This window comes from Chlamydotis macqueenii, chromosome 3, assembly GCF_036417535.1.
Source record: "Chlamydotis macqueenii isolate bChlMac1 chromosome 3, bChlMac1.mat, whole genome shotgun sequence".
Lineage (NCBI taxonomy): Eukaryota > Metazoa > Chordata > Aves > Otidiformes > Otididae > Chlamydotis > Chlamydotis macqueenii.
The window spans coordinates 114348978-114368353 of NC_141558.1; the positions used below are offsets into that span (position 1 = coordinate 114348978).

At 37.8% G+C, this 19376-nt stretch overlaps 1 protein-coding gene across 1 annotated transcript in view; it reads left to right on the forward strand.

The window, feature by feature from the left end:
• WDPCP (WD repeat containing planar cell polarity effector) overlaps positions 1-19376 on the forward strand; it is a 107771-nt gene that overhangs the window by 51803 nt on the left and 36592 nt on the right. Inside the window, exons 12-13 of the mRNA XM_086745040.1 lie at positions 7316-7379; positions 13058-13160. Coding sequence (XP_086601166.1) covers positions 7316-7379; positions 13058-13160 — 167 coding nt within the window. The remainder of the gene's footprint in view (positions 1-7315; positions 7380-13057; positions 13161-19376) is intronic.

Below are 19376 nucleotides of genomic sequence, written 5' to 3' on the forward strand. Positions count from 1 at the left end.
AAACCATCATTGTTTCAATTTATATAATAATAATTTATGATAGTAATAAATTGCTGTTCCCCAGATTTTTATAGGACCTGCTATTGAAAATCTCAGAGCACCAGACAGACATGAAAGAATTATGCTACACAATAGGAATATATTGCTGTTGTCCCCAACAGTCTTCCTCTTCAGTGGCTAACCCTGATTAACCAACATCCCATGGGAAATGTGTGACATAAGTATTCATAGAAACAGGATCTTTTAACTAATATTTCTTTGGTTTAGACATAAGACATCTCTATAGTTTTAAACTACTGCTATTTTATAGTTAAGTGAGCAAAGGTCCACAAATATCAAGGCCAGGTTGGATGAGGCTCTGAGCAACCTGATCTGGTTGGAGATGTCCCTGCTTCTTGCAGGGGGGTTGGACTAGATGGCTTTGGAGGTCCCTTCCAACCCTAAGCATTCTATGATAAATAAATGATGTAGATATTTTTTATAGCGAAAACTACTACTTTTTCTAGAATATTTCATACATCTAGTCTATTTCTTACCAAATATGTACTTTAAAAATGTAAATGCTGCCTTCTTACTGAACTACTTCATTCAAAAATTAACTTGGTTCACTTGAACATCTGACTCAAAAAAATGTCTGGACAGCTTTTCTTTGAACATAGAAAGTCTGTTCTGAGAAGATGCATGTATATTTAGCATAGAGTCATCTGAAGTACACAATAATAAATTTAGGTTTCCTAGTGCATAATATCATCCTAAAAGATAACAATCGCATGGTAAGATTATTCTTTTCTTTTTGGGTTGGGAACGTCTTCAATATTCACAGCCAGTTAGAGCCCTCAAGGGCTTTTTCTGGCCAGGGAGTCATACTGTCTGGCTCCCCTTATTAGCTTTCTCTTTCCTTCTATTTTTTTCAGTTTGGTTGGCTGGCTTGTTGTCTTACATTACACCAGAGGGTACCCTTTGATGTGAAGGGCATTCAGTTCTGCACCCAACAACCTGTAAACTTATAGGAGGACTTCCTTTGGTACATTGATATGTAATTTGACAGTGTAGTTCAAGTAACAGAGATTTTGAGTGGCTTGAGGTATTTGTGCCCATTTCAAGTTTTCTCATTGTTATTTGCTTTTACTTGAGACCTGTTTGTGTATGACCTTTGAAAGGTTCCATAAGGGATTTCTTTTTAAACAGGTCACTCAGGCCCCAAATCCAACACTTCCCTTAACATGCCCATATTTAGGGCCCATAGAAAATTACAGGTCATAAACCCATACATTAATGCTTTGCTAAATTTGGGCCTGAAGGGATGTATAGATTATACCTGGACACCCTTTAGAGCTTCTGCATCTAAAATACAATTTAGAAGATTATCCCCTTGACTCACATACATCCCATAGACCCGGTGGCTGTTTCTCCATTAGCCTTTGGGGTGCTCTGCAGCACTTTCTCTTCGTCAGTACAAGAGCGTCTTAGAAGGCAACAAAGTTGTGGACCTTCTCTCAGAGGTTCGTGTGTCCTGTTCAAAAAAGCTCATAATCGAAAAAATACACATAATAGTGTGAGATTGGCAAAATAATACCACTAGTATCTCAGAGGCCATAACTTACCAATGCATCCATTGATTTTTCTCTCAGTTCCCTACTAACTTAGAGAATCATTGATGAGTCTCAACCGACTTTACAGAGGGTAGAAGTCTCAGAAATAAGGAAATGCCTGCCAGTTTTGTGAAAATAAACAACCAGTTAGGGCTGTATAGCATGCATCCCAAAAAGCTACAGCAGAAGTTCAGCAGATAGATGTTCTTCCAGTCGAGACATGCACTGCTTAACACCAAACACAGTCTATGCTGCCTCTTGCTCAAACCATTGTTGTGAGGGAGCTGAGTATACTCTGCCGGGAAAAGGACAGTATATTGTCTGGAGCATATTTTGGCAGGGCACATAGGGAACAGGTGGAGTTACTGTGCTGAGGCCTGTGTAGGAGAAAGCATAGGAAATTAATCAACAGTACTCTTTGCTGCCTACAGAATATTTTCTTTTAAAAACTAGCAGTTATGGTTTAAATTTCTGATTGTGATATGTGAAACTTTTGGTATGTCTTTGCACATACATTGTTGTACTTCAAATTATTTCCTTGAAGGTCAACAGAATTTCAGGGCTGTCATTTTAAGGATGCGCTGAAGTTACACCATCTATATGTGACATCACTACACATCAATATTTTTCATGTGAAATATGTAAGACCTTAAGCCCTGGACTAAAGTTTTTTAAATGGCCTCTGAGGCTGTATTCTGAAATACAGCTATATGTCTAAATCAGTGGTGTTATGTTCTACAATTGGTTGAAAACCAATCTGTCCTCATTTAAATCAACCACTTAGGAACCTAGCCACACACTTTTTACATACTTTAACCTGATAATCTGTAATTATTCTGGCTCAGGATGCCATTGAAACAGGGTACAGAGTCATTTTACAGATGTAATTCCTTATTTTAATATTGTCTAATTTAAAAGGAAAATATTTCAGATAATAACAACATTTTTTTAGGAAAAAAAAATGTGCAAACCATTTCTGTTCCAAAAATTGCTGATATGAGAACTTATGGGAAACAGCTCCTTTTATGAATAATTATTATTATTGTGTTTAAGAAATGGGCAAGATGCCTAGAAATTGAATGAAAGAATGAGCTATTAAATTGAAATATTAAATGAAATAACTGAATTAAAAGTGATCATGTAAACCCTGCAGTAAATGTTGGGAGCTGTAGCTGATTGAACATATTTTCATCATCTGTTTTGTATGCTTAAATACAATTGCTTGGTGTAGGTAAACACTTGATTGATATTCTGAATACTTTAAAATCTGCATATGCATCATAGAATACTGAACAATTAAAACTTAATTTCAGTGTAGTTTGATTACATGTAAATTATTTCAATATTCATTTTTTCCTGTTCTGTTTGCTCAGTGCATATTTAATATTCACTTTTTGAATGCATATCACCCTTGATTGGAATGAGAGGTGAGGCGGACTCTGAAATTTCTTCCATTAAAAAGGATTGCTTATTTGTGCCACAGCTCTTCCCCTGCAGATTATTTTCTAAATGTTGTGTAACCTTATTGAAGACAAGGAAAAAAAACTGCTGCAGCCCTCCTTTATCAGCCCAGCACAAGGAATATGCTTACATGGTCGATGGGCATGTCTAAGAAGGCTTGTTGGTTGTAACTAGTCCCTAAAGAAATGTTTCCATCTTTTCTGCACTATATTTCTCTCTTGCTTGCGTGAGGTCTCTCTCTCTTCCCTTCCTCCTCCCTCCACATGATTTTTTTTTCCCCGGTTTTTGGACTTTTTATGAGATGTTTTAATACTATGGATAAATATTACAAATATTTTTGAGTTGACCATTCTCAGCCTGAAAAACGTATCTCTATCTTTGCGTGACCGCATTCAATTTAGGTGTTGTGGAATACAGATGACAAAATTCTGCCTTTTGATGTATTTGTACAGCCTCTCATAAAAACCAAAGAGACTTCTTTTCCGTTCTCCCCAGGCCTGAATCTGTGCACATGGTTTTGACCTACAGTATTTAAAATCACTTTATTTCTCAACATCCAGCAGGATGGGCATCTGATTCTCTTTTTATTTATATACCAACAATAGCCTCTCTGAAGTTAATAGATAAAATTATTGTTTTTAAAAAATCTTATACATTTTATTTTAAAATAAAATGCTTTCCTGCCATCTTTTCAGTTAAGTCACATTCTCAAAATATAAGCAGGCAGCAGGTCTGCCACTCCACCATGGAAGGCAGGTCTGGACTCCTCTCTGCTTCAACTGTTTTTGACCTGCGTGACCCCTGCCCTACCACTCACATTTCCCCTTTGTATCCTTGTCCATACAACAGACGTACTAATAGCCATATTTTTAAATTTTTGTAGGATACACAGGAGGGTTGCATATGTGCATATAATAACAGTATTATTTTATGATATGAGAATTTGAACTTAGTATTGTATGTGCTAAACAGCTTGCAGGGAGATGTTTTCCTATCTGTCCTATATAGTTAGTCGCAGTTTGAGAGTTTTAATCTTGAAGGTCATATTTCTGTTGGCTGTCACTTTGACCAAAGAAGTGGCTGAACTTCATGGTTTACAGGCAGATTTCCTTATCTCTCTTTTTCAAGAGACATAAGTCTTGATTGCTGGAGTTGTTGTGAAGCAAGCAGTAAGTAACAAGGTGGAGGGAGCGGGGGGAAGACATTCACTCCAAGACCAGTACCCTGTAGTTGCCATTTTAGAAAGCAAATATTGTACCTTGTAATTGTGGCACAAGAACAAAAGGGAGGGTATTTTACTTGGGGGGGGGGGGGGGGGGGGGGGGGGGGGGCGCCGGGATGTGTTTGAGGAGCTGATAAACTGGAAGTGTGCTAGAGGTCTTCCCATGACGAACCGTGCTTATAAAACAGGCATTATTAGCTTGAAGTCTCTCTTGTGTTGTACAGGACTCTCTCTAATTGTTCCTGTAGAATAAAATCAGCACAACTTCCATGTCAGAGACTCAAAATAACAAGTATCTTCTAGTAAAGCTAGTTTAAAAAAAAAAACACCTGGACATTCTTGACTGATTTAGTACTGTTTGCCTAAGTAATGCAAACTTGTCACTTTTGTTTGAAACCTTCACCTTATTTTAAAGCAATTCCATTTATAATAATTTATGAAGTATCTGTGATTGTTATTTCCAGCTCTCTTGGTTTGTGAAGAGCATTTCTTGGATAGTCTCTTTTTTTTCCTCACTTTTTTCTCCTCTGTGCAGATCTGAAAATAATGAGCTAACTTCACAGTTTTATGAATAGGGACCGTAATGAGACTGAAGTATGTATGCTGATTAAAGGAAAAAAAAATTGAAATCTGTGTGAAACAGCAAAGAACTGACAGCTTTAAGGCCACAGTTCCATTCTGCAGGTCAATCAAATGAAAAAGTTACTTTACATATTTTGGTTGCAGGCATTTTTGCCTTGGCTAAGGCAAATGTCATTCAAATAGCCTATATAGTTATAACTTTGGAAAAATAAAATAATGATGCAGACATTCTTTTTAGCTAGTCATATAGCCGGTTTCTGTGTGGTTTCCAATTTCCCCTCTAAGTACTAAGAATGTATATTTAATCCATGATGGAAAAGAAAAATGTGCCGGAAAAAGATATACATGATAGCTATTCAAGATACACATTTTAACATATACTTATTTGTCTTAATTAAAGCATAGTTTCAGAAGCAGCATTACAACACAATGTATTTTAATGGAAAATCCTTCATAGAAAGCATGTTGAAAGCTTTAGATACATGGTAAAACAGTGGTGCACTGCCTGTTCCCCAGTGATCAAAAGGTTAACCTTAATTCATCTCTTCCCCTCCCTTAAACAGGTTCTGTGAGGAGAGCAGCAAATTAGTGCTTGGAAGCCACAGCAGGGAGATTAACTTTAGGGAGGAAAGGACTCCCCACTCCAGCTCTTAGGAACCTCACCTGGAGAGTGCATTTCCTTTTCTACTTAAGATAACTCGCAACTTCTTGTTGTAAGTGTTATTCCTTGAGGAAAAGTCCTTTATGGCTCTGTCTCACAATCTGATGAATCATTCCAAGTGTGCGGTAGAAGAGAAGAGAGCAATAAGCAAGAGGGAGGCAGAAAAATGTACGGTACATCACATGGGACTCCTTCACCCACCAAGGGGAAGGAAGATGCCCATGTTTCCTCTGTGTTCATGCTGGCCTGAGGAAGAGCTACGGAATTGCCCACTGTTTCCTAAGTTTCTCTCAAGGTACACAGCTGCATAAACACTGGCATCCATCTGATGCTGTCTGACGATATTCCTTGGGCAAACGCAAACTACACGTTTCTAACACAGAAATCACAAGGGTGCTTTGTCCTCACTGGGGCAAAGAAGCCATCTCCTTCCCAGACTTCAAGCATCTACAACTGATCTATTGTTGCAATTGTTAACAGGTGAAAAGGAGGAATCTTTACCAGTAATGAGAAAATATAGAAATCATTCTATGTAGAATCAATCTTCTACTTCAGCACTGAGATAAAATAGATACAATTGGTATGTGGTGTTGTTTTATGTATCCAAAAATGATGTCACCAAATACACTTTTCTAGAGATTTTTGAACAGTTTAAAATGTGCAGTAGAAAAGAACTTTTTCACAGCACAGAACGATTGTGGTCAAGTGGCAATGCCTAGTATGAGAGGCACTAGCCCAATGCAGGATTTGCCGCTGTGCTCAGTGTTTGCTTGTGCAATGTTGTATGTGTTCTCAGAAAGCTTCTGATGGATGGCTTGTTTCCTCCCACTTCTGTGGAATTCCCAAGGGTTGCCTTCCACAGTATCTCCATCCCATGTAGGTATTTACTGTAGTTACCAGGAGATGGTGTATGGTTTCTGGGTAGGAAGAAGGTGGCAGTCTGTGTCGTTAGAATGGAAGGAGCTGTTGTTCAGCAAGCCCTCAACCCACCAAAGTGATGGTCTCAATATGCCATGATACAGCCCTCCTGGGTAATGGTAAAGGTGAAGTTCCACAGTCACACTGCTCCCTTCCTACCCTACTGCATCTCTAGGTGATACTCAGGTGGTGCCTTCTAGAACACATTTGAAATAATTTTTGCTTGTGGATTTTGCTCTTTTTCCCCTTATTTTATCTCATTGACACAATTTTCTTCACTATAGCATCTTCAGAAAACTTTCAGAAGTCTATGCTAATACTGGGCTGAGGGAGTTAGAAGGTAAAGCAGTGTCACTCCCTGCCTTTTTCAGTCACTGGGGATTCATGACTGTTTAGCATGGCTTGACTGGATTTTCATCTTCAGAGAGCTGTATTGAGGGGTCTGTGAGTACAAAACTCAATGCAAACTTCTACAAGGGCCTCTAAAGTCTTGTGAGATTTGGGATTAGTCTTTTCTGTAGGGAATTTTGAGATTCCTAACAATGTTATTTGGGCTAGCATTTATCTGTGTTGTGGCTAGTATCTTTCAAAGCATTCATTTGTTATGACCTACAGTATTTTCAGCTCCCTTCAGATTCACATAGATCTGATGGGACTCAACACTGAACATAACACTTGCTGAAGATTTTAAACGATGAAGAAGGTTAAGTGTAGTCACTGTCCTACCTCATAGTTCTGCAATCTGAGTATATCAAGTTTCCCCAGTAAAGCTTTGGCATTATTTTTTTTTTATGAGAATTGAAGGACTTCATCTGTCCATTAACAAAATTTGATGCAGCTGTTAAATTATGCAAGTGACATGTTTCCTTTCTCTTGCAGGTATGAGAGATTTGAAAAAGCATTTCTGCTAGCTGTTGACATAGGTGCTCGGGACCTGTTCATGGTGAGTCATTCTGGAGACAGAGGCTGTTGTCAAGATGTTAGTTGTCAGCTTTTGTGCACATTAAAATGAATCCGTGCAGTCTTAGACACATGCTGAAGACAGAACTATTCTAACTGATTTGCCCTTTGCCAAACTCATCAATAGGAATTGGCTATCTTTGGAGTCATTGACATTTTCCCTAGCATGGCCTAAAGGCTATTCTTTATTTTCCAGGAATTAATGTATATGTTTTTGAACTTTCCCCTTCTTCCTTCTGTCCTGATGTGAGTGAATGTCATCTTTCACTCTGATAAGCTTATATGTTTCTAATCCGTTCCTTTAAGAAGTACAACTGCTGAGTCCTGGGCACAAGCGCTGGCCATATCCTGGGGATCCCGAATGCTTTTAGTTTATCTCTTAGGGTTTTGTGAAAAGTGACAAATTATGAACGCTTCTACAGGTACTTTAAAAACAACAAAGCTCAGCAGCATCAACGCAAGGGTTTTTACATTTCATGCACTCTCTGCCCCCTCCCATTTAATTAGCTACAAAAGTAAAATTAACCAGCTCTTAAAAGGTCCTCTGTGTGAGCTCTGCAGGAGGCTCTTGTTTTATAAGATCTTGCACTACAATGTCACAGTGAGGTCAGATGGACAAAGCCAATCGTGCTTTCCTAGTCTCTCAGCATGTTGCTGCTCCACAGCTTTTTTCATTGTTTTCAAAGAAACAATAGGAAAGGGGCTTGTTGAAAAAAAGGCCCTTTGAACGATTCGTTTGCTTGACTCTTTTGCATAATGAAGACATTCTGTTGTTTAAATTAAGCTTTGACACTAGATGTTAATATCATTTATCCCATTAAGTCACTTGCCCTGCTAGTTTGATCTTGATATTTAAATTGTATGTTAAATTACACAATTAAATCTTGCTTTTATGGGTTATGAAAATTCCCTTCTAATTATATAAAAAGTTGTCTGAACCTTTTGATGTTTTTCTCACGGCTCTAATCATCTGGCTTGTTCCATCTAATTAGAAAGATGTGAATACTGCGATAAACTTTTCTAAGTATGCATCAAAAGAATGTGATGGAAATGTCAGACTTTTAGGAAATTCATTACATGTTTTAAGTTTACTGTCCTTGGTTTTTTCGCTTTTTAGCTGAGCTTTTTCCTTTTCTCTTTTTATTTAATGTAACTCATTAAATACAAATTTTATACCAAGTCATGCTAAGTACGGCCACAAATAAGATTCAGACTGTAACCTGGCTGCAGCAGGTCACAGCTTTTTGTTGGAGGCTCTCCCACCATACAGATAATAAATTCTTCCTGAGAAATTTCAGCCATTCTGACATAAAAAATGATTTGGCCTGCCATCTCAAGGGCCCTCTCTCATATGGCTAAGAGCTTTTCCTACATGAGCTTTTTCTCTTTCCTTCCCTCCACTGACAGCAGGACTGAGGGACCACCTCTGTCCTGGGGTGGGGAACACCAGTGTTGGGTCAAAAGATGGGTGTAAAGCTGCAAACAAGAGGGAGAGACTGTCAGTACCTGGCTCCACAAATGGTAACATGTCCTCCTCTGAACAAAAAGGTTCTCCAACTTTCTTCAAGAGGAGTTTCAGTGTTCACAGAGAAATTAGCTCCATCCTTTCCTACTCTTCTTCGTTTTCCCTTTCTTCTTTCAACACCTACTCTCCATTTCCCATCTCACCAATGTTCTTAAACATAAACACATATTTCCACATAGTTCCTCCTGACTTACATTACTGTAAGATCAAAACCAGTTCTATATTGTTCTACTTCTGCTTGAGATTCCTCACAATTTCCCGTAAATCATGCAACAGGCAGCACACAGACCTTCCTCTTCGAATCTTCTGTTAACTCTCTGCCTCCTCTGGCAAAATGTCCTGCTAATTCATCTGCTAAGTAAGGTACTAATGAACAAACTTTACAATAAGCTCAAAATGGCACTGCTGCGAGACTACTAAGTACAGGACTCAAGAAGTTTGAAGGTGCATAGCTCATAAAAAGTATTTATTTGTGCCACAGTAATTTCTAGGGAATTAGGCTTTGTTGCACTAAATACTGAAATTAGATAGCCAGTTCCCTGAAAGCTTACAGTCCTTCTAGGTGCTAGTATAGCAATACTATTGCTAAGCAAGGTTTGTACATCCTTGACTTCTGCTTAACACCAAAGAAATTATATATCTTGTTTATCTAGGTCAAAATGCAATTAATAACATATAACTTGACTTTACCTATATTTAAAGCATTTATAATTATGTACAGTATGAATAACTAATATATAGGTCATTTATTTGTATTGTTTTACAGACCAACCAGATCAGTTTATAAAACCTCAGATGGCTCTAGGAGTCATACCACCATATTCCCAGTTAATTTAATGGGATTTCAAGAAGAAGTGGTGAACTAAAGAAAGATATGTGATGATATAAGTGAAATGAGAAAGAAAAAAGCTATTTATTAAAGGGTAACAGAGAAGGAACAAAACATTAAAGGCTAGAGAGGAATAAATACAACACAGGCTGGGGAGAATCTGAATGTTGAATACCCATCTTCTGAGACTTCTAAGGAAACATCCTGTGTCTTGGGGAATTTATCCTGAACATCTTTTTCCCTAAACGGGGCTCTGCAGCATTCCTGTTATTTGTTTTGAGATTGCAAAGAAGTTTGAGAGAACACTATCTGAGGGCTAATTTCTTTCACAGAAATGAAAAAGAAAAACGAAAAAAGGCTTAGAAGTTACTCTTACAGCTATAGCGTCACTAGTATGATGCCATAACAAGACACACAGGCACTGCTGTGTCTCCCCATAAGCTTTACCCTCACGTCACATCTAAGTCCATCAATTATTACTATCTCCTACAAAGTTCAATACAAAAATAAAACTGAAAAGGACATAATATCATGAACAACAGCTACATTTATTGGACAGTGACTGATCCAATCTGTGACAGAAAAGATCAAGCAACAGAAGGGTTGTTAGCTTGAAATCCTTTTGTAGTACGCTTCAGCTCTCAGCTGCTGAAAATTCAAAAGGCCATCCCGTGTACCAAAGGTAGCAAAAAAATGCAAGGAAAAGACACTTTAATAAAACTGTCAGATCTTGGGTGATACACTGATGAGGAAAGTGCATGTTTCGAAGAAACGTTGGAATTTTGCCCAGAAATATCCTATAGACAAATGCACATCAGTGTTTCAAATGACTTCTGCTCACTGAGGGCCAGCTCTGTGAGTCACAAAGATGAGAGTAAAAAGGAGCAGTCCAAAAAGTAATCAAACTGTTAAATGATAAAATAGAGCCCTTTCAGCAAACTCCTGATAAGCAGCTGGAAATTGTTTTTATTGTCACCATTGTTTTTGAGAGGGATGTGATCTTTGAACTGATAAATTCTTATAGAATTGTGTCAAAAAATCTGTAATGAATATTCAGCTAATTTAATTCTTTTTTTTTTCCCTTGTCATTCTTTAAGGCATCCTGTAATCAAGTATTTCTTCTTTCTCTTATTTTTCTAGTTTAATTCCCCTCAGAGATTTAGAAATTCTTAGAAAAATCCAATTTTGCTGGCTTATTTGAATGATGAACACCTAAATTTCATCTGAAACTGTCTAATTAGCAGTTTTTATATTTCTAATATTTTCTTTCTAAAGCTTATTTAGAGATAGAAACAAGAGCCACTGTTCTAAAAAAAATCTTTATGGCAGCAACTTGAGTAACTATGAAGAATGTTTACCAGCTTACTGCTGTATCTTTATTTCTTGCAAAGCCTTTGGTTGTTAGCGATGGATATGTCTTTACACTTCTTTACTCAAAACAGAGAACTTGGGCAAAAATAAGATCTGAAAGTAACGTATGTTTTGATACACACAGCAATCACAATTCTCTTAGTTTAAACCAGAAAAAGACAGTCATTAAACACAGTCAGAATGTATTTTAAATTAGTGAACACAATCTGCCTATACATTCAAATCTTTGTAAGCTCAGACTTGTTCAAGAGCCCTTTGGTTTTCTATTGTTATCTAAACAAGCTGACAATATCTACTGTTTAATCTTCATAGAAATCATACCTTGCTACTCAGGCCCTCTTCTCCTGACAACCATGTTAGACCTACAAAGAGAGGAAGTACAGAGTTCGAACAAGTTCGTAACTCATTCCTTTGCCCCAAGACACTTGCACGTTTTTTAAGTCACACCTGTGTTTGTAATTAGAAAATGTTGCTGTCCCCTCCAGACTGTTGGGATCCTGCAAGTCAGTACCAGGTTTTCCTGCGTAATCAGTCTCAGTTTCCCTAACATTCTCAATTTGCTTCTTATTTTTGTTTTACTTTACTTTTTTTTTTTTCAAAACTAAATGAGGGGATTTTAAAAGCGTCTTTTTTTCCCTGTCGAACACTATTACTCTCACTTTCTTCATCCAGCTTCTCTTTCTAGAGTAAGGTCACTTTTTCCTGTAAGAATTTCTGCCATATTGAGGAAAGTGGCAGTAAACTCACACTGAGAAGGGCAGTTTCACCCAAAATCTTCTGCATTGCTCAGAATATAGTTACTTTTGTGGTATGCAGAGGTCAATATTTAGAGCAAACGCTTCTTTTACCTTTAAATTTCTGCATGCAGATAGCGTGCTGAACAATGGCCAGGAATGACTTTACTCTTTGGGTACCAATTGGCATCTTCAGCAAAGACGTGGGGGGAAAAAACCTTTGCCAGCTGTTCTTGGTTTTTCCTCACTTCATCTGTTTCAGTTTATGCACAGAGCAGCCTGTGGCCGTGGCACTGAAGGAGAAGGGGATTAATTGTCTCTTTATTAATGGTAAAGGATGAAACTTCACTTCAAGGGCCAAAACCAAGGGCAGTGAGGCTGCAATTTGTCAGCAGGAATATATTCTCCCACAAATTGTGCTGTATGTAGTGCAGGTGGTTTTCACCTCAAAGATTAACACACAATAAAAAGCCTTGCAATTGAGCATGTAATTATGTCCCTGCTGCAGTCTTCTGATTTTTAACCCTAGATTTAAGGACTAGATCCGGAGGATTGGCAACTATTCATGCTAGACAATAACATTTTTTGAAAGGCCCTTGTGGTCCAAAAGTGACTCAGGAATCATGTCACCTGTGTGGATGTTAATACCACTGAGCAACCATTGTTGCTCTTACTACCTCCAGTATCAGCCCAGAGAGGACCACCGTCGCCTTACTCAAAAAACTACAGATGTGACGTGACAACCTCCAAACAAAAATTAGTCCCAAAAGAGCTTTGCCCGAAAACTCATGTACTAGGTGGAAACCTTAACACACTTAAAGTGGGGGCTGTCAGCTAGAAGAGTTCCAGTACTTCAGATCTGTTTTACACAGTGACAGCTCCTATCAACCCTTTTAATTCATGTTGCACCAACAGAAGTTACCTTAAAAGCAGACAGATAGGTTTCTTTCATACACTGAGTCAATAGCTTCACTTTTATCAGTGCATGATTGGTCAGTGTTTTATTCATTGCTGTATTCAACAGCACAAGTAAGATTATAAATTTGCATTGGGAGAGAATTAAAATGTAATGGTAGGTTCATCAGTTCCATCTGTGTTGTGATCTAAATAATAAAAGAACCTCTTTCTTTCAAAATCCCTTTTGTTACTCTATGAGATTCATTTTAGATTAATCTTTTTTTTTTCCTCTTTTATTTCCAAAGGACATCCATTACCTTGCACTAGATAAGGGTGAATTGGCACTAGCTGAAGTGGCAAAGAAAAAGGCTAATGACATTGATGCGGAATCAATAACTACTAGAATTGGTAAGAATTAATGCTGTTTACAAAGCCCTTTTTGTTTTAATCAATACTTGTCCTGTACAACACCGTGTTATATTTGTAGGAGGGGTTATTGTTTTGATTGCATTGTTTTCTTTGAAAGTGAGACAGTATTTTAATTCATAACTAAAGAGGGAAGCTTATAAAAATAACATAGCTTTGCCTTTCAGTACCCACGTGAGGATTGTGTCAATGGAATAGCTGTGAAGCAAAAAAGGTTTATACTATGGCTATATAGAAAAGTTCAGGCTGTGCAAACTGAACTGAGTGCAAGAGGTAAGGTACTGAATCTGAAAATCTTTGTTCGTACCAGCGTTAAAGGCCATGTATGGCAATCCCATTCACCTCTAAATATTAGCTTGTGCACACTGTGTCAATAACTGGAGTCACGTCATGAATGGTTTGGCAGCATTCAGATGAAACATTTACTGATGTGAGCACAGGCTTTAAAGTAACAGCTTTGCATGCAGTGGGATTCTTGCAGTTCCATAAGGAATATTGATGCAAAAATTGCAGGGTTAAACTAATAGCTCAAACATAGAGAACTTTTCAGGCAGGAGAACTCATAACTCTTTCACTTTCTCCTTGTGTTTCCTCGGAATTGTCATGAAGAGATGTATACAACTATGTAGACCCTTCTGATTTGGGACCTATAAATCCACAACTTTCAAGGCTGTGCGGTACAGTATCACCTTCTTCTCTAGGCAGAAGAGTAGAACTCAGGCAGTGCCTGTCCTAAACTCTGTTCTTCAGGGTCTTTCATTTTCAAGCTTAAGTAACTTCAAGCATGTTCTGCAGCACAGCTGGGCCTTTGAGCAAGTCCTTTCGCTAGAATTGCCAAAAACGACATTTGTTTTGGTCATTTGTTAGTGGGCACTCTTATACAGTTACATCTTCCTTGCTTTCTCATCTCTTACTTCTTAGGTAGTTGTCCTCTGCACCTAGTAACACTAAGATCATAGAATCATAGAATGGTTAGGGTTGGAAGGGACCTTCAAAGGTCATCTAGTCCAACTCCCCTACAGGGAGCAGAGACAAAGGTACCTGAGTCTTCTCTCTGATCACTGTCTATTCTCTTACACTTAATCCAGGACATTTAAGCCTTAATCTGTGTCTTCGTTTAATTCCTTGCAAACTAACGCTACTACTACATTTCTGAAGTTAGGCTATTTTCAAGTTTACTGAGGGCCTTATATAGTATTATAGACACTACACAAGAGAGGGATAGGGAAGAAACCTGAGGTGATCACAAATGTCTTGCTTGCCTATCAGATGTAATACACGTGTTGCTACAGTTCAGTTATAAATGTGCAGGCACACAGTCTTCCCCTCCTTCAGAGCAGTCCTACAGTTACCTCTGCAATTCCCCACAAGCATAAATTATTAAAGTCATTTTATATGATGAAGTCTTTAAAGTGTTCTCATTTGCTGAATAATTAACTATCAGAATGATTTAAAATACTTTTCAATGCCCCTGGGACAAACTGTTACTGAGATTCAGTCTATAAACAGTAATGAGTTTGCATCCAGTTCATTTTATATTAAAATAAACAGGAATCTCCCATGAGTTTGTTTCGCTGCAGATTGGATCTCATCTTAAACACCTGAAATCTCTGCTACAGGTTCTGTTTTATTATACTTTATTCCAATGTCCTTTCTTGATGATGTCTTTATTTCATAAACTATTATTAGCGTAGAAGATGTTATGAGCCATGAACTTTGTGGACCCAGTGAAAACAAAAGCTAACAAGTGCTTTATATGTAAATCACTGTATTTATCTAATGTTTCGAGAGGGGGAGAAAAACCCATGCCAGAGCCAGAAGCTGTAAAACGCAGTTTTAAACAAGTCTCTGTCTCCTAACCATCTCCTAAGCCCAGTCCTCTTCATCTAGTCCCTGCTCTCTGGGGCTTTCAGCCACTCAGTCCACCAATGGTCTCACTTACCAGATCGAACTCCAAACTTCTTGAGCACCCACTTCAGGCTTCTACAAGAAGGCAGCAACCTAAGCAAACAGAGGAAACAAGATGCAATCCGTCCTCTTGATCCCAAGTTGTACTGAACACCTGCCTAGATAATATCCGTCCTCTATACAGCATATTTCATATATATATTACCACACAATATTTGGTCCTAAATAGTACAAATGTGAATCATGCTCGTATATCAACATCTGATGATATTTCCTGAGCTAGCCCATCCCCAAAACTCAGCTCAGCACTACTTGAAAATAACACGAGTCAGTGCTTCTGGCTGGTTCCCAAGCCCTTGAGAGTGATCCATCTTGCCCCAGATATATTTAATTTGTCAAGATATTTCTGTGTACAGGGCTCACTTCAAACATAATGTATTTCAAACTCAGACATTTGGAAAAGTTTCAAGCTCCTACAAATAATGTAGGATGACAATATAATTTCAGTTTAAATTTATAGATGTCATCCAGAGTTCTGTAATCATTGGTAGATTCCTCACATATATTAGATCAAGATTTGTGTCAAGATAAAACTAGAAATAGATTGATTATTTTAAAATTTTCTGAATTTTAGCTCTTGACAGTTCCTCACATGATCATGGTTTGCTATACGCTGTTTTGAAGAAGCCGCCATCAAAGCTAAGAATGGCTGGGTGCGTGTGGTAGAAGCACCTGTAGACTATCAGAGCAGAGTAGTTTCATGGCAACATTGCTGAGCAAGATAAAGTGTCAAGTGAGCTTGCTGCTATTCCCTGCTCTTATTTTGGCAGAATCAGATATTTTGTTCAACTGATTAAAATCTTCTAAAGAAAATTATTCTCGTAAGATTTTGTGTTTGACAGCCTGTGAAAATGCATCTTGAGGCATGAGAAGATTGAAGTAATGGTACCATACATCTCAGAGGCCACATTAGCTGTCTTCTCTTTTCCCATTCCCATTTGATCCGCAGTCCCGTGGCCATAGATATCATAGTTTCCCGTGCCAAAGATTTCCTGTTGAATTGTTTCTGTAGTAGCTCTACGGATTCCTTAACAAGGTCAGGGAGTTCTCATTTAGCCTTGACTAAAACATGTTCTGTGCACCTCGTTTCACTTGATTAAAATAGAGAGGAACTTTCTTCAATATCGACAATATTTGTAGGCTTACTAATAAATTCTGTTTATGGGTGTAGCCTCACATATACACTCCTGGAACACAAGTAACCAGTTACAATATTGTCCATGGTGGAAGAGTGTGTCTGTTCATTGCTGTAAACCTTAGATTACTAATGTAAAACTTGAGTTGCGAAGAGCTGACATGGTGCAGCCTGTTAAAAAATGCCATAACTAATAATGATCATGGAGGTGAAGAACTCAGCCTTTCAAACATCATTGCTCACTGAATATCCAATGAAGAGCATATGTAGTCAGTGTCAGAAAGTTTCCCAAGGCCAACTTCCAACAAATTACATTAGGGCCTAGCAAGATGATTTTAACCTTCAAATCAATAGCTTTCACCCAAAAGGGATTCATGTTGTGACAAGACAGATAACTGCTGCATAGTTGAAAGGCAAATTGTGAAACCTTGTATTTCTACTTAGAATTAAGTTCAGGATATTTGTAACACTGAAGTTTAGGCAACATTTCTAACAGAGGACTCTTAGTAAAAACACTGATGTTGAGATAATTGCGTTGTTCTGAAATGCTAGATGGGACTGACTAACATTTTGTTGGTTCATTAATGTCTCACAAAATTGCTTGAGGTTTTTCCACTTAAAATAGAATTTTAAAGCATTTCTGGAAATATTCCATAATGTTTGCAAGTAAGATAGGAAACCTTATCAGTTCTCACAGAGACTGAGGTCTAATTTCCTACCCTGTTCATGACATTCAAAATAAATGTTTCACCTTACTGGCAAGGAACATCACAAGTTTGAACCTTAAGTGAAGAATTTATTCATTTCTTCTTAGTTCTGTGGTAGTGTTTTATATGGAATGGCTTACATGTTCTTTGTGATAATTAAAAATGACACATACTATGGTGTTTTGTCTTCCATACAGTGTGTCTGAAATACCAGTTTGGTCTTGCATACAGTCTACTCCCTCCAAATCACTTGTAATTTACTCAGATCTTCCCCTATTCCTGACAGTCCTGGCGAGCCTGCTTGCATTTCAAGACCATGTTAGAATTGTCCTCCTGTTTTTGTAACCTTCTCTGGCCCTGCATTAGCATAGTTGGTAACATTTGTTCCTCTTCTGATCCATAATGACTCCTTTCATCTATCAAGCAGTAGACTTCTTCCTTACCCCCATGTACCCTCTCTGACACTGATGACAAAGCTTTCTTCGTTTCCTACTCTTTCTTGACGCATACATCTTTCTCTTGCTATCAAGTTTCAAGTTAACTGAAAATCTTAGCCTTTTATTTCATGGCATGATTTTTGTTTCACTGCATAACATGTTTATGGCATGCTTAAAAGGTATTATCCAATACGGAGATGAACTGTGATATGGAAAGACTCGGGGGACACCTGTTTATGCTATCATGTTTTAGAGCTCTGCTCCCCTCAGTATAAGTGGTAGATCTCCTACTTATTTATTTACCTTTTCAGTTTAAGTCAATCAAAACCTCTGGAATCAAATCCTTTGCTTTTATTTTTCTAATAATGTGACTTTTTCCCCAGAGAGCCAGAAAAACATTTTTAATGAAAAATGTTTTTAAAGTATGATTGGCAGTAAACCTATGGCAAGAAATTAGTTTCCACAAGCACTTGTTTAATTTTGTGCCACACAAGATGAATGTCTTTGAAGATCCATAGTAATTTTAAATTACGAACTCTGCTCGTGTGTCCACTCTCATGCATGTGTCAAACCACACACAGCATCTGATGCAGTGCCCACTAAACACAATGGAAAGATTTCCACCGTCTTCAGTGGGCTTTTGATGGGGGATTTTAGCAAGTAACAAGCTCACATATAGGCCTGGCATTACCAGAACTCCTGCCCTCTACAAAAAAATGACAGAGGCTGATTTGGAAGGGTACTCTACTTGATGTAGACTGCTGAGTCCCCTAGTTTCAAGACAAGCAGGTATCATAGAATCATAAAATAGTTTGGGTTGGAAGGGACCTTTAAAGGTCATCTGGTCAAACCCCCCTGCAAGGACCAGGGACATCTTCAACCAGATCAGGTTGCTCAGAGCCCTGTCAGACCTGGTCTTGAATGTTTCCAGGGATGGGGCATCTAGCACCTCTCCGGGCATCTTTATTCTGATGTTTAGCTTTTTGTTAATTACATTTTTAATTTTCCAGCTAGTAGTGAGGATTTTACTCTATTGAGAGGTTACAAACCCTAACTAATTGCTCCCCTCCTTGTGTTCTTTGCAAGAAGTGAAGTTGTGTGTTTTAGTTAAGGTCCATAGTAGTGCCAAATTATTTTTGGCTCCACCTCATCTCACCTCTCTGCTTGTTTGTGTCATGATGTCAGTTTTGATCTATACCTTCCCACTGCTAGACAGCTTTGTCTAAAGACATAATCCTCAGCCCCTAATAATTATAAGTACATCAAAGGCTAGATGGTTTGCTTAGCTGCAGAGGTCAACACAAAGAACTGTGTATCTTCACTTAAAAGAGATTTATAATTTTGTGTCAAGCTTTAGAGTAATCATGGCATTCCACTTTTTTCCCTTCTTTATCGTGACATATTCTGAATCTGATTTTAAAAGCACCACTATATGCCTAAAATGAAGACACTATTCGCCTTAATATTTTCATTTTAATGATCCCCATATTTTGTAATATCAGTCAGCAGTAAAATTATGGCCTATTGAATATAAAAAAGTCTTACTGAGAAGTCATAGATTAACTATTTTTTGCTTCATTTTAATTGTATGTTGAGTAGGAAAAAAAAAAGAAAAATTAGTAACTGGAAGAGCCAGCTTTAGGGAGTTAAATTTTTTCTTCTATGTATAGCCACATACTATGACTGGTTTACAAACAAAAAAAAATTACAGTATTTCCAAATTCTGTAAATTGAAAGGAGTTGTGTGTTTGACCTGTATTTATTCTACTAACAATTAGGTTATTGCAAGGTGTACGAGGTCTCTCGTCTCTGACCTTTTCAGTATATTTTCATCTTATCCCTATAACCTCCAGCAAAGTTGATGCGCATAGAGAATAGAGAATGGATGACACTAATTACCAAGTAAACAACTTATTTTCCATGGCAACATGTCAAGAAGTAAGTTACAAAA